At 41.7% G+C, this 15,358-nt stretch overlaps 1 protein-coding gene across 1 annotated transcript in view; it reads left to right on the top strand.

Annotated features, from left to right (window-relative positions):
• Positions 1 to 1,510: 1,510 nt before the first annotated feature.
• The window catches only part of ALOX5 (arachidonate 5-lipoxygenase), an 846,300-nt gene continuing 832,452 nt past the window's right edge, over positions 1,511 to 15,358 (top strand). Inside the window, exon 1 of the mRNA XM_069610558.1 lies at positions 1,511 to 1,962. Coding sequence (XP_069466659.1) covers positions 1,813 to 1,962 — 150 coding nt within the window. The 5' untranslated portion in view covers positions 1,511 to 1,812. The remainder of the gene's footprint in view (positions 1,963 to 15,358) is intronic.

Raw genomic sequence — 15,358 nt, 5'->3', positions numbered from 1 at the left:
TGCTTTGAAATTTTGACACAACGTTGCATTCGAATATGTGCGTGTTTATAATACTGTTTTGCGCTTTCTCTTTTCTTTCTTTTCCATTTAACCAGACTGAGCCACGGCAACGCATGTCCGGGGACAGCTAGTTAAAACTAAATTTCTCACTTACTCACATTTACTGTGCATTCGACATCCCCTCGTTTCATATTTTCTAACCTATCTATTATTCTCAAGTCTTTATTATAGCAACATTTGCGTCCTCAAGCTTTGTTTTGATACATTTCCACACTTGGTATAGACTTATATGTACTGCCTGTGATTCCGTATTCAGGCTCTATGTCCAAAAGGCATCGCTTGAGGTTATCATGTACAAAGCAGCCTAAGTTTATTATGTATTCATTTCCCAGGCTTGGACATTGCGAAAGAACATGTTGGGGTGTTTCGAAATTATTTTGTTTTTTACAGATTCTACATATTCTTTCTTCTCGTGGTATTTTTAATTGCGCCCCATCAATGTTAATAACGGTAGCTGATTAGTTCTCAATTGTAATCGAAAGTATCTAACTGCCGGGCTTAAGTTATTATCTCTCAGAAGACTGCTTTGAAAAAACACTGGCAGGTACTTTGAGTGCAACGTTTGATGGTAAGGCTTGTTAAAGTGAACTAAAGAGTGCCCATGAGGCAGTGATTTGGGCGGGGAGGGGCAGAAACCGAATGGTAATTGCCATAGGGATTAGCATGGCCATGGACAGATAATGGGTGGATATACACCCAGACAACATCTACAAGCTGTGTGTCCTTCCTCATATGCCATTTCTCCGTACCTGTACTCTAATGCAATAGCTTTGGCTTACAGGTGGCGCAAGCGCCATCTAACAGCTCAAACTGAATCATTCTTAGAAATGGTTGTGTAACTCACTCTGCTCAGTCCTTGCCCGCTTGGTGAAACTGTGGCTGTTGGCAACCCTTATGATTTGGTGAACTAATGCAAGTGTATACAGATGGTTAATGACATTTCGGTGCTACACCAGAAACACAGCACACGGTTCCATAAACACACACTATGAGAAAATTCGCACACGCACACAAAGATGCCTTTGTGGTGTCCTAGTGATGCTCTCATCCCTGCTAACATGCAGTTCTTTTAGCGTGTGCCGCTGGTGGCTTGTATGTCCTTTCTGGCTTCGGGGCCCTAAAGCACATCTGTATACGTTGCTGCTCACTTTGCCATGGGGTGTTGAGATGCACTCATACACATCCCCACATTTTAGAGAAACTGCAGGTCAAACACGATATTTCTACAAACCTTTCAACTTCACTATACAACTCAAAATATTCAAGGCTGCGCCTCGGAAGGTCAGAAAAGAAAACTATAAGACCCTGGGGCGGATGACTGGAGTTAGGAGTTAAAGATTGATTAATACATCGCTAAATCTTGCTTTCTAGCTTGTAAATAATTCCTCAGTTTATCTCTTGCTTGCATCGCTTGCTTCGAGGTACAGTACAACCGCGGCCGTGTGACGTACCACAAGGCGAGGGATGCTGGCAACTTCCCCTTTTCTGTGCTCAACGTATCCTTTCTTAATTCTAGTGCTCTTGGTAATAGCTACTTCGCCAGGCAGTGACATTATTTCCATCAGAGACCTCTAGTCGGAAGGGTCTGGCACAGCAAGAGGAAGTAGCAGCCCAGACCAGAGCTGGAAGCAGCGGACCAAGAGAAGAGGCCTGTGCACACGCAGAAAAGAACCGCCCGACATAAAGCCATTTCTTTTGTGAAATTGGAATTGCTTTTATCAAAACTGATCAGTTAGTGCAGAGTCCGTTGCAATGCCCTCGTACACGGTGACAGTGGCAACGGGAAGCCAGTGGTTTGCGGGCACCGATGACTACATTTACCTCACGCTTATTGGATCCGAGCGGAGCAGTGAAAAGAACCTTCTGGATAAAGCAATGTACAACGATTTCGAAAGAGGAGCGGTGAGTGTCTGCCAGTCCCGAGGCATCTCCAAAGGGGCATTGCGTTTCATAGTCAGAGCTCTGTTGTTGCCTTTTGTGTTTTTCTGAAATGCCATCATTCCAATAGCTTTATTCCAGTCTAAGATGCTCAAGTTCGAAGTTCACGTAAATTACTCTGAGAGCACCGGTAATGTCCACGTGATGGTGTCATTTTTAACGTTTACAGGTTTGAGAGCAGAAGGGGAATTTAACATGGTTTTGTACTTGCCTTTAGCCCCCCCCCATCTTTATACACTGATGGGCAAATTGAGTGAACGCTGCCTGCCATGTACACAGGGCGGGCAGTGTCTACAATAGATTCCTATGGAATCCACCTGTTTTTTACTGGGGTAAAATACAGAATGTGAAATCCGCAGCATTTACAGCAGCATGGAAACGTCAAAATGACAAACATGTATTTGTATGGCTGAGAGGTAGGGGAAGAAGGTGGAACCATTACTTACTATCCCACGAGCAAAATCGGCTCCCAAGAGCACACAAGAGGCGTGCTGTTGGCAGCAACTCTGTGGTGCTAATTTTATAACACGTTTTTATAACACGACGTAAATTGCTCAGAGGAGACTGCTTACGTTTGTACTTGTAAACCGGTCCCCTTCTGGCAGTTATTTGTGCTGCTGGGTGCAAAAGAGAAGTGTAAAGAGATGGCCGATGCCTCATTGCACCTGTCTTTTCCACACAGCAGTGCAAATAATGTAAACGCTGCCTGTCATGTGCATATGGCAGGCAGCGTGTACAATGATTTCATCCTCCTGCTTCATGCGCGTGCAAAAAGCAGGCATATTCCTTAGGAAATCATTGGTTTTACACCGGCATGAATATCTCATGCTGGCGTAAAACCAAATGGTGTTTGAAGGCGAAGGGTAAAAGAGAGGAGGACACGCAAGTCCAGTTCTGTCGCCACCCTCCCACCCCAGCCTTCTAAAACAATGTAAATGCCCCAAAACTCGAATGGAAGTGTTAAAACCAGCATAACACAGCTAAGCCTGTCTTTTGCGCCTCCACTTTAGCTCCAAGGACTTCCAAAATGTGCCTCTATGTGTGACACCACAAGTTGACAAAAATGTCATCTTGTGCTGCTCCTCGTATCTCAAGGTGTATTATTTAATTTATTTAAAGCTATTTAAAGTTTGGCGTTTTTCAAAGTAAACTAATACCTGCGCCATCACATACTCACATTTAGAATTCAAACAAGATAAAACATAATTCACGGCAGCCTAAAATAGCTGTGCAAAAGCCTGTGCAGACTTCACTGATTACAGTATAGTGATCACATCACTACTCACCTGTGGTAAGGTAATGACATCACTTCTGTTGCGTGGTAACTTTTTGCAGACGGTTGTGAAGTTGCAACTCTTGTTGCTTCGGCCAGTACAGACTAGAATTCCAGTCGCCACTGGTGCACTTAATAGCCGTGAATAGCTTTTCAGATTTCTTATTCTAAAAGACCTTTCCGAGATAGTTTACTGCTGGTAACTGATAAGGAACAGGCTATGGCGGTATTCTTATTTTGTGCACAGCTGGAGGTTTGCTTATGACAGTATGATTATTTTGTGCACAGCTGGTGTTTAACCCCGGAGGGCAACAATCAATCTTTTTGTTAACACTTATTTGAAACCACAAAATGGCTTTCAGGTGTATTCTATTAAACTCCTTTCGAATATATTTGCTACTTATTACACGGTTCTTATTACTCGATTAACATCCCAATACATTCTATGTTATGTTACATGTATCAACAACTGGAAGAAGTCTTGCATTACAGTAAGAAGGATCCGAAGTATTAAAGGGAAGGATGGTGCAGCTATGTATTGTAAGGAGTAGAACACACAAAGGATATTGCAAGTCACCTTGAGGTTCAAGCACACTAGTAAGGAACTCAGCTGTGTTCCTATATTGGGTCACAAAACTCCTCTAGGAATTTGAATAACCCTATATTTATGACAGGGATTCCTTTCCCAATAAACTAGGTTTTTAAATAGTCCTTAGTGATGGAATCCCCCGGCTTCTAGGCACTGAAAAAACTGCTGTTAGTGTTGCTTAATTTGATGGTGATCAATTTGCCCTCAGAACAATGAGCTGAGTTGGCCCTCCCTTGGTTCGAACTGGCAAAGTGAAGAAAAGACTGCTCCCAAGTCAGAGGCGAAAGCCTAATGAGAGAGTTATCCTCTGGAGCCGAACACGTGTTATTGCGACTTCGACTGGCTACTATTTTGTCCTTTTGAACGCTTTCTGCTCTGCTGTGTGAAGGAAGACTAACTCACAAGCACTGACGTCATATTCTGTAGTGGATAAATCAAATTTAATTACACTATCATGACAAAGAGCAATTTCTGTAACACTTAGGACCACTCTTTTGCAGTTTCCAGGCACTTTACATATCAATGTAGTTGGCACCCCAACTTGCCGGCACTTACTATTCAGATCTTGGAAGGATGAGAGATGCTGTGAATCACTTGCCCTCTGACCAGCGAATATTTACAGATCACAGCACAGGGGGCGTATTTCAGAGGGCTACTGTACCACTTTGTTGTGCCCTGTCATGGTCAATTGTATAGAGCTGACGCCCCACTGGGGTAAGCAACTGCATTGTTGATGTTTCATTTTATTTTAATGTGTTTAGCTCACAAATAAATTTTCACATATAACAAACAGCATAAAACATAATAAATATATATGATCCATAAAACAAAGTATTACATTTCATCAATTAATCCCAACCATAAAACTTCATATCAAGTAATCTTGACAATAAGACATTATATAACCTGGCTATTTACTTATACAAGCACAGGATTCAGGATGTTCTCTACTATTACCCAGATTCGAAATAGAGCAAAGTGTAGATTGACCAATCCCAAATTTAGACAATAAAACCAAAGGTTCTCACTCATAATTTCATTGTACTCGCCCACGAAAGCTACAACTTTCACGTGCATGAATAACCAAGCTGTTTACACCTTGTCATCACATGCCCAGGAGTTTCCAATATAGGTGACATTTTACAAATCCTGCACAATCTATTTTTAGCTGGTAGACCGAACCTACATCCACTAATTGAGAGGACTGGAAGTTGGTGCGTACGAAGTCTTGATATTAACCTTCTTACTCCAATGTCAGGGCATTCCAGTAGATATTTTTGGGGAGACAAGATTCTGTATGACCCTACTATCTTGTTAGAAGCAAATGCATTGAGTGTGCATCTCCCACATTCCAGTTTGGTTCATCTGGATTTATCCGCGCCTTACTTACTGGAGACTGTTAGATGTGCTTCCCTACAGACGGATAATCCGCCTGTGCTCTAACGTGGTGTTGTGCAGTGGAGGGTGGTTTTTGAGGCACACACATTTTCACAGACTTCAGTGGGAGACAGTGCGGATGTCTCAGGACAGGGATGATGTGCCTTCTATTTTCTTTTTGCTAGTAAGCCTTGTAACTTTTATATTTTTTAGCAGTCAGATGATCCGTTTCTGCATAAAAATGGCAAGTACTTGGAATGTGTACCCACTATGTTGTGGACAATGGTAGAAAAATGGTTTCAGGACTTATTAGCTGGAGACATTTTAGACTTATCGAAAGCATTGAGGTGTCTATGACAGCAGAGCCTTTATACTGTGTTTACAAAAACAGCTTCCACAAATAAACTTAATCCATTTAAAAGCCACATCTCCAGAAAGGTGGAACAAAGCTATTGAGCAGCATTTCAATGTTAAAATGTCCTGAAGAAGGACCACATTAACAGGAGCACAGCCAAAACATATGTCTACATCGCTTTTCCAATGCCATTATAAATACTGTGCTGCATGAACTAAGGTACAGAGAAAATCCGTTTTTATTGGCATTTAGCTCATTGCAACCCTTTTCTATAAAATAGAAAAGTTCACATGATGTTAAAAACATTTCTAACCTGCAAAAAGGCCACAGTAACTTATATATCAAGATCTATCGACACAAGGCAACATTTTCCATTCTTCATGTTATTTGTATTTTATTTATTTGAAAAGCGCTCCAGGCCCGGAGGCATCTGGGCGCATAATCTTAGAGAACACAGTTTCAGTTACATACAGGGGCATCAGAGAGTGGCTAAACCAGTTTACAGACATCATGCCAGTAAGACTTCAGAGTGGCAAGAATATGTACAAAATAGCATGCCAGACGGGATACAGGCAAGGGGGTCACCTGGTTATCTTACCACAGGGTTGCCGCAAGTGAGCGGGCTAGGAAACAGTATGAAAGCAATAAGTTAGGTACGGGAGATATATAAAATGAGACATATGGGCATTGTGAACACATGCTCAGTGATAGGGAGCAAGAGTGAGAAACAGCGAGGCAGTATCGGAGGTAGCACGGCGAGTATATCAGATGTTTTGTGCAAAAAGCCATAATTTGGTTTTACTCTTGAATGATTGGAAGGAAGGCTCAGCTCTAATTGCGTTGGGGAGAGCATTCCAGAGCTCTGTGGCCAGTACAGGGAAGCTCACACCACCTTCTTTTTGTAGTTTGAATCTAGGAAGGGATAGGCTATGGGTTTGGGCCGCTCTCATGGGTCGGGTGGAGGTGTGAAGTGTGAGACGGTTGGATAAGTAGGTGGGAGCCTGGTTGGACAGGCACTTGTGAGTCAAGGCAAGAGTTTTCAATGAGATTACTTCTGTGGTAGGAGATAGGGTGGTTTCTTGGTATGTTTAATGCCGCTCTGATGGCATTGTTCTGGGTAACTTGTAGTTTGTTGAGGTTGGACAGACTGGTCCCTAGATAGAGGGTGCTGCAATAGTCTATCTTGGACATGATGAGAGTTCTGGCCAGGATGATGCCATTGGAAGTGGTCAAAAACGGTCTGCAGGCCGTGATAAGTTTGCATGTACAAACGGAAGCTGACCTGACTGCATTGGGCGTTTGGACAGTGATAGTGTGGAGTTGAGATAGATTCCTAAAGTTTTTTTATCCTTAGAAACCTTGATGAGGTTGCCGTCAATGTTGAATGACTTGAAGGAATGGTCAAGTTTATTGAGACGTTGATTGGAACCCAGAATGAGGAGTTCCGTCTTGTCATCATTGAGGCAAAGTTCATGTTCCGGCATGTTATAATTATAATTGTTCGTCTATAACACAATTAATACCAGAGATTGATTTCTAAGCGCAGGATCAGAGTTTGAACCTGTGCTGTGCTGCGCTGCGCTGTCTTGCTTCGGAGACAAACATGTTGCCCAAGAGCAGCCCCCACCTATTCCAACTCATGTTTCCTCAGTCAGAACTAACAAGGCACACAAGTGTTCAATTCAAGAGCAGCCCAAATCACCATATGAGACCAAGACACTAAGGAGCTCATTTTGAGCTGGGTGTACCGCAAATGAAAGACGCAGAAGCCCTGTGTAAGGCTTTTATGTCTTTCATTTGTGGGGCACAGTGAGGAGGTGTCAGGCGACACTCCAGCTCATCACTGGTCATGCTCTAGCAAGCAGGCTCTAAACCCTCTGACTGTGGACTAATACAATCAACTCCACAACTTCCTTATCTGGTACAGACTGCCTAGTGGAACTATGAGTTATTTTATCAAAACTAGCAGCACAGGCTCCTGTCGATGGTGGTAGAATTCAGGGGGTGGGTCTATTAGGGTTGAATAGCTGAGACAGAGCAATGAGGAATTCAGGCACAAGACTGCGTTCATTGTCGGACCTGTGTTGGTCGGTGTGAGCTGGGTGATGAGCTAGTCATGAACCCTGTGGAGAAGCATATGCTCATGAAACACTATACCCGTTTCTAGATGACTGGAAAAGAGAGCAGTCCAATGGGAGCCATGATGCATTGGGAAAGTGCATAAAGAAGAGGCATTAATGGTCTTGCTAGTTGGTAGACGTAAATAAATTGAGGCAGAACCTCCAGCTGGTGAACACCATACTAGGACTGTGAAAATGACTCTGCCAGTTGATAAGAGTCAAATAAATTGAGGATTTAGTAAAAATGAAAAACTTAGTTTTGAATTGCACTCAAACATTAATGTTACAGTTGGTGTCTCCACCACCTTTCACCATGCTGCTCATGGGGCTGCATGCCCCCTACACCCCTAGTAAAAACAGTGGCCCGAGAGGGCTTGTGAAATCTGAGAATCAGCAAGATGCTTTGGTTCAGTGGTGTGTTATGCGGTTGTAAATGTCCCCATTGCCTGCAGTTGAGGAGTGCAAGGCTATCCTTTCCACATTTCCTTTTGTCAAGTGTGCGGATGATGCCTTCTCATGTGAGCCCACAGGGAAAAATTGACCAAACTAATAAACGACTTGCCTTGCAAGGCACTTTTTTTTGCATGTATCGCAGAGTGCAGAATGTTCTTGCTGCTTTTACACCATGACATACCTCAAGACTTAAGATTCTATCGGAGGGCTTTGACAGTCCCTAACCTCGTCTCCTTTTTAGGGTCTGCTTAATGTACTTTGCAGTGGATGTTGTGCACACAATGTTGACAATGTTGACCGAGGTTGCTGATGCAACTGACTGCAAAATTGCACTACCACTAGCATGTGTTTTTTCGAATAACATTTCGAAAATACTCTACACAGGCACACTGGGAGTATCTAAAGATTGCTTCCTGTGTACAGTGCAATTCCATGTGTCCATCAATACTAGAATTTTCTTTTCTCTCTTTGTGTCCTTCTCTCTTAGCAGTATTGTAAAAGAGGAGATATCTGAGTTTCAGGCTTGAATCTGGGACGGTGCATAATCTTTTTTATGTTCTTCAGTTTCATTTGTTTTTTCCACAAAATCAATGCTGAGAAAGGTTCAGGAATCACCTCTTCATTGTGATCCGGTAGAATTCCCTCTTTGTTGCTGAGCTGATGTCATATCTTCTTCCTTTTGCACTTTGGTTTGTAGCATCTACATTTTCTCATTTTCCTCCTTCTCTTGAACACCCTGATGCATGTTGAAAGGCGATTCATGCAAAATCACATTTCCTCCCAATGCACCATATTCTTTTGAAGCAGATAACCCTATTCTTTGGAGAGAGCTGATGTCATATCTTCTTCCTTTTGCACTTTGGTTTGTAGCATCTACATTTTCTTATTTTCCTCCTTCACTTGAACACCCTGATGCATGTTGAAAGGCGATTCATGCAAAATCACATTTCCTCCCAATGCACCATATTCTTTTGAAGCAGATAACCCTATTCTTTGGAGAGAAAGAGATCTGTGGCTACTGGGTGACTGTCAATGCTATGGCAGAGATCTGCCTGCTATCTGGGCTTCTCCAACGTAAACAGCTGCTGTTGTAGCAGTTGGAAAACACCCATCAGATATATTCATCCCCCTACCATTTTCTGATCCAGCAGTAGATTCATGCTTGTCAGTTTAATTCACATATCCCCTCAATAAATGCATATGGAGTTTCCAGTGTGTGGCATTTTTCCTCCACCTACAAAATGTGCATAGATTTCCAAGTGATGAGGTTGGAGCTTGCTGGAACTGTGGATCTCTGCGCTAAGTTGTATTTGTTGGTTCTGGTTTGTTATGGTGGAAAGGGGTTTCCTCCAGCTGCCTGTACGTAGGTTTCCAAATGGATAGAGCTCCGGCAGTCCAAGTTCTCGGAATGTACTTTTTGTGGGGATTGGAACCCTGTTGCATGCTGGCGCTGGATTGGGTTTCACCCGTTGTCCTGTGTTGGTACTTTAGGCCATTTTTCAATAATATTTGACACCTTATTGGCTTTGAGAAGGTGTTGTTTTTATTGTTTCAGTTGGTCATTTAAGCTCATTGGTTAACATTGGTTGTCACTTGTGTGACATACATCCTGGTGTATTTGTTGTTCAAAATGCAATCATAGGCTATGTGCTTTGGATTTACGTGCCAACACGTGTTTCAACGGATGCTTTTTCTCAAGGCAAGTTAGGGTAAATTCTGTGTCCCGTGTGGGTTTCTTTCTGAGTTGTTCTTGGTGGTCGGCTGGATAGCGTCCGTGCCCGGTTGGGTTGAGTGTTCGCCGGTCTCAAATGACTAACTTCCAAAGCTGTCCGTGGAGGCAAAACCATTGAGCGAGCTCGGCTAGCCCAAAGATTGTGAGTGTCTGCGAACACTGTGAGAGGCTCTAAGGGTGGGAAGAAACAAGAACACTTTGAGTTTATGGACTTTAGTATCGAAGTTGGGACCACTCATATGTTTCTATGAACTTTGCATTTTAAATGGAATCCATCCTTTCTGCCACAACAAGGAATGACTACTAGGAAGGAACTGAAGAACTGTTTGCATCTTATTCTAATTTCAGAGACATTTGGCCCACCAATCCAAGACTAAAGGAGAAAGGGGAAGAAGACTGAGATTACAACTCACAAGTTGAGTTTGCAGCACTTTATATTCTTGAGCTTGAAAAAGGTTACAAAGAACAAAAGCACAATTACACAATTCACTTATTCGCTCTATTAGTAGTTCATGTAAGTGTTGTTCACGTTGAAAAACAAGACAAAATCTGATCAGTCAATTTTGTAATAGAAAGGAGAGACACATCATTTTAAGTGAAAATAATAAGATCAGTGATACAGCCTTTATTCTGTGTGCTGTATCAGACAACTGTATAAGAACAGAAATACGGACATCTTTCTTCTATTGAGCTGCTTTACAAACAGAATTCCCTCATTCTTTATAAGGTAATTGAGAAGAAGTTATAAGGACATATGAGTCTAAAGAATAGTAACTGATCTGAGTAAAATCTATACATTCAGAGATAGTGAATTTCTGGGTCACACTGACGATGTTACTATTCAACCCACAAGGGTGCCAGTGACACCCCAGAAATATGTTGCCTCAGTGACAGTTCAGACGCATGCTGATGATTTGAACGGTCTAGGAAATGTTATCAGTTCAAAGTCTAATGGATTAGGTATGAATTTAGCTTCTGAGGATATAGTGGTCTCTGGTGGAATGAACCTCAGAAGGTTCTGCGTTTGAGTCTATTTTTAGAGAGGACTCTGATGTTCCACTGAATAGGTCAAGAGTATTGGTGCTCCTTACGTCAATACTGGCCCTAAATTGGATTTCTACAGCACATATTAGTAGGGTAGATCTACAGCATGAAAAAGATTTAGGGAAAAGTGAGGTGTACTTCTTCTCCCAGTTAATCTATGACCTAGTGTTATCAGCCCAACGCGATCTCTTGCTGAGAGGTTTTGAGGTATATAGACAAAAACTATATGTAAAGAGGGGTACCATAATGGGGAATGATGATGACCCAAATAAGGTAAAGAGTGTTCCGAACCTAATATACAGAGTGGATGGACAGGGATTAAGAAGCATTAAAATGGATAATAGAGTTGCGCATGGAGAAGATTGGTCATTGTTTGCCCGTTCTCTTGGGTCAGCAGTGTAGAAATGACCAGGCTTCTAAAAATGTCCTCTTCATCCTTCTCTGTTGAAACACAAGAGGCTATAATAGATTTTTGAATCAGAGCAAAGGGTTTTTCCAGAATAACTTTGATTTGGTTATGTTGCAAGAGACATGGTTGGTTGAAATACCTATAATTGATGAATATGTGTCACTGCTCAGTAATGCTAAAAAGGGAAGGTTCAGCAGTCCTTTCTGGGGTTTGCTTACAGCCGTGAGTCAGCAATCAGATTGGGAAATGTTATTGGTATTTTCTGCTGACTCTTACCTGATTACACAGCTGACAACGGGAAGATGGAAAGCTGTGGCTGTTGTATTGTTAATAAATGTGCATATTAATCCGGGGGTGAGTAATGCTGAGAATATTGTATGGGAAATTGAAGAAGAATTGTTAGAATGGATCTCAGTCAATCAGATAAGCTGTATTAATATCAGATGTGATTGTAATTGCTCCTGCCAGTTGGTAGACGTGCCTTTTACAGATATTGACAATTTAAGACTGGGAATCTAGGCATGGTAAAGCCAGTTAACAAGAATAAGGACTCTAGAGGTCTAATATGGGCACGATTTATGGGCAGGTGGAATTTGTGGAATGCAAATGATCTTCTGGTTCATGGTGATCCCAGAAATCCAACAAGGTGTCGCCCTGTCTCCTCTAAAATCCTGGCCTATATCTTTGTAGGAGGTCTACAAACAAGTGAGATAGTGGCTTTTAGTATAGAGAGAACCTATTTGAGTGAGCACGCTGAACTTACTCTACAATTTAGATGCAGAATTATCATGCAAGAATATGTTAGTGAACAGGGCACAAAATAGAATTAGCCAATATAGTCGAAATCATAGGATAACAAATTTAGGTATTAGAAATAATTGTGCCTTAATGTCAGAAGATGAAAGATATCAGCTCTGTGACCTCAAGCACTCTCAGAAATTGGTGACCATGTATTAGGTGGGAGAACCACTGGGAATATAAGCCAGTAAGAATGAGAGAGAATGAGGTATTGGATGTAGCAGTGAGAGGTAGAAAAAGCGAAACTTAAAGTTATGGCAGAGTTGGATTGCTCTTACAAATAAAAAGTGCTAAGAATAAAGAAGATAAGACAGCATTATGAAAACTGGTGAATGGCACACAGATACTCCAGTATGTTAAGGACAAACAAATATTGATTAATAATATGGTAAAGAAGAATGTTAGTGCTGTATGGTGGTCCTTAAACAATAATAGCATTACAAAACTGTTAGGCAATCCGATTCGGTCACTGAAGTGAATTGGGTCGAACATTTTACTACATTCTTCCAATTTGAGTCCGGTAATGACAAGTCCTCAGTAACAGGAGTTTCCTGTAAGGTGACCTCTGATAGAGAGGACATTGAAAATGCCATAATCAAGCTAAAAAGCTCACAGCGGTGTGGGCATGATGGTATACCAAGTTTGACTTTAAGGTTGATTTGTGCCTCTGAGCAGATATTCTCTTCACTCTATTTCCCAGGTAGCAGAAAAATGTATATTACCGCCGTCATAAGTGGAAGCTATTATCATTCCGATTCATAAGAAGGGTGGGAGGAATTCCCCTCTGAGCTACAGACCCATCACATCTATCCATACGTCATCTAAGCTATTTTCTGGCTTGGTAATGAAGGATCTGCTGAAGTGGATAGAGATAATTGACAGGTTAAGCATATTCCAAACTGGCTTTCTTAAGGGAGTAGGGACTACCGCTAGTGAGCTTCTCCCGTCGGAATGTGTGGCATCTGCCACTGGTGACAAGGCCTGCTCCCTTTATATAGCCAGTCTGGATTGAAGTTCAGCTTTTGTCAAGGTGGGCCATTCCTGGCTCTGGTGGAAACTGGACAGTTGTGGTATTAACCCCAGTCTTTTAAAGATGCTAATATTATTTCATCAGGACACAACAATTAGAGTTTGATTAAATCTGGGGGGATCTTTCAAGGCCTGTGATGGTAGGAAGGGGCCTAAAACAGGACTGTGTCTTAGCCCCAGCCTTGTTTAATCTATACATGTCAGATCTTTGGTCCTTGGCTATGACAGTAGGCACATTACCCCATAGACTGGGTATGCTCCGAGTGGGCTACATTTCCTATGCAGACAATATTGCCCTTCTAGACTTAACACCCCTAGATCTACATCACAGACTAAACACGGTGGTGGACTACATCGCAGAGAATAAGATCATATTAATTCAAGCAAATCCAGAATTGTACCCCTCCAGAATATCAAAAAAGGCTCTAGGCCCAGATGGGTAATAAATGGCCAGGTAGTAGAGGAAGAACCTCATTTTTATCTGTCTGGGCTTTATAATAGCTAAACTCTCTCTGATAAAACGGACTAAAGAAAGAGCAGAAACTAAGGTCACAGCATATGATGAAAATGATTAAAGCAAGTTAATATGAATATTTTGTATGGCCCCTTATTGAGTTCTGTCGTGCAAAGGTTGCTCCTTTGCTACTGTATGGACTTGATCTGATCGACCTCGAGAAAAAGAAATGGTTTGACACACAAGAAGAGAAGATATGGACAGCTGTATTAGGCCTCCCTCAGTCAGTCTCTATAAGTGTCATCAGTCTGGAATTGGGCCTACAATCGTGGTGGCACTCCTCTAAGTTTCGGAGACTGGGTATCATCTCAAAATCAGAGGCAGGCTGGAAGGCACATTGTATGGCAGGTTGAGGGATTTACTGCTCGCAAAGTCGGCGAAGACACTGTTGGATTTGGGGTCCTTGTGCATAGACTATTTGCACTAGGCTATTGTCTCTGACAATTGCCCTCTAGTTAAAATGAAAGCTAAGATGAGGCATTGGGACAACATTCAAGATGAAGAAGATCTGTGTAGACTGAAACTTTATGAGGACTTGCTGTCCCAGCACACGAATCATAGATCACTCAGGCCCTACCTCATGCAGTTTCCCCCTGAAAAATGTGTGCCTGGATGTTGAGGTTTTGATTTAACTGGAGGTAGTGGTTCCTAGAATGGGGTTATTAAGAAGTGATCGTATATGTAGAATAAGTAAATCCAGACGCCGGGAGATCATCTAATAAGGAAATGCCTTTTTCCAAGAGATTTTTATACAATTTGGTGAATTCCGATAAATGTAACTTATTTTTTATGTTAATATGTCTTTTCTTTTAAATGTAAGTCAGGGAATTCAGTTTTGTGGATGTTCCCTGTCTAAAATGATGATTTTATTATTTTTTTTAGATGGGAACTATTGTATGTGTTTAAATAGACATCATTGTCATTATTCAGTGAAGGAATTGCTGAACACGTTCCATATTTGATTGTGTACGTTTTGATAATAACCAAATATGCAATAAATACATAACACATAACAAAATGTATAGCTACTGCCCTGACCATTTTGAAAGGATGGTTGAAATAAAGGATATTATGTGAATCAGGAAACAAAATATTAAATAGAAATTGATAGTCCTTAAACATTTCTCAGACACAAATAGGGTCTCTATTCTTTCTACAGTAATAAAATCAGTAATTGCAGCTGCTTGCAGAACAACCATGTGTTTGTCTAGGTGAGCAAAGGTTAAAGGCAGTGCAACGTTCATGGTGCAAACACATGCAGCAGAAGTTAGAACCACAAGTTCAAATGATGGCTTCTGAAAATAAAGGGAACGGCCGAGGTCCAGTGGGTGCTCCTATTTAAAAGTCAATATTGCGTACACCATTAGGAGCAGCAATAAGAGGAGACAATAAAACCTAAACTGAATGTCAAAGCCATAGAGTAATGCACAATACATCAAGTAATGTTTTCCACCGGTGTGCCAAGAGAAAGTATCAGCCAATGATTAAATAGGTGTTTAGTCACAATGCCACGGTACAAAGCTCTTATCGGAAGGAACTAGATAGAGGTATGCCGTGTGTAGGAGGCGCTGGTGCTACAATAATGGTGGCCAATCAAAACCACAAGAGAAAGTCTATGAAATTATAGCTGAATGAGGGCTGCTGCAAACTAGAGGGACTAGTAGTTA

The sequence above is a fragment of the Ambystoma mexicanum genome, chromosome 8, assembly GCF_040938575.1.
Source record: "Ambystoma mexicanum isolate Mex_15411 chromosome 8, UKY_AmexF1_1, whole genome shotgun sequence".
NCBI classification, from domain to species: domain Eukaryota; kingdom Metazoa; phylum Chordata; class Amphibia; order Caudata; family Ambystomatidae; genus Ambystoma; species Ambystoma mexicanum.
This window is presented reverse-complemented; position numbering and strand designations above follow the sequence as displayed.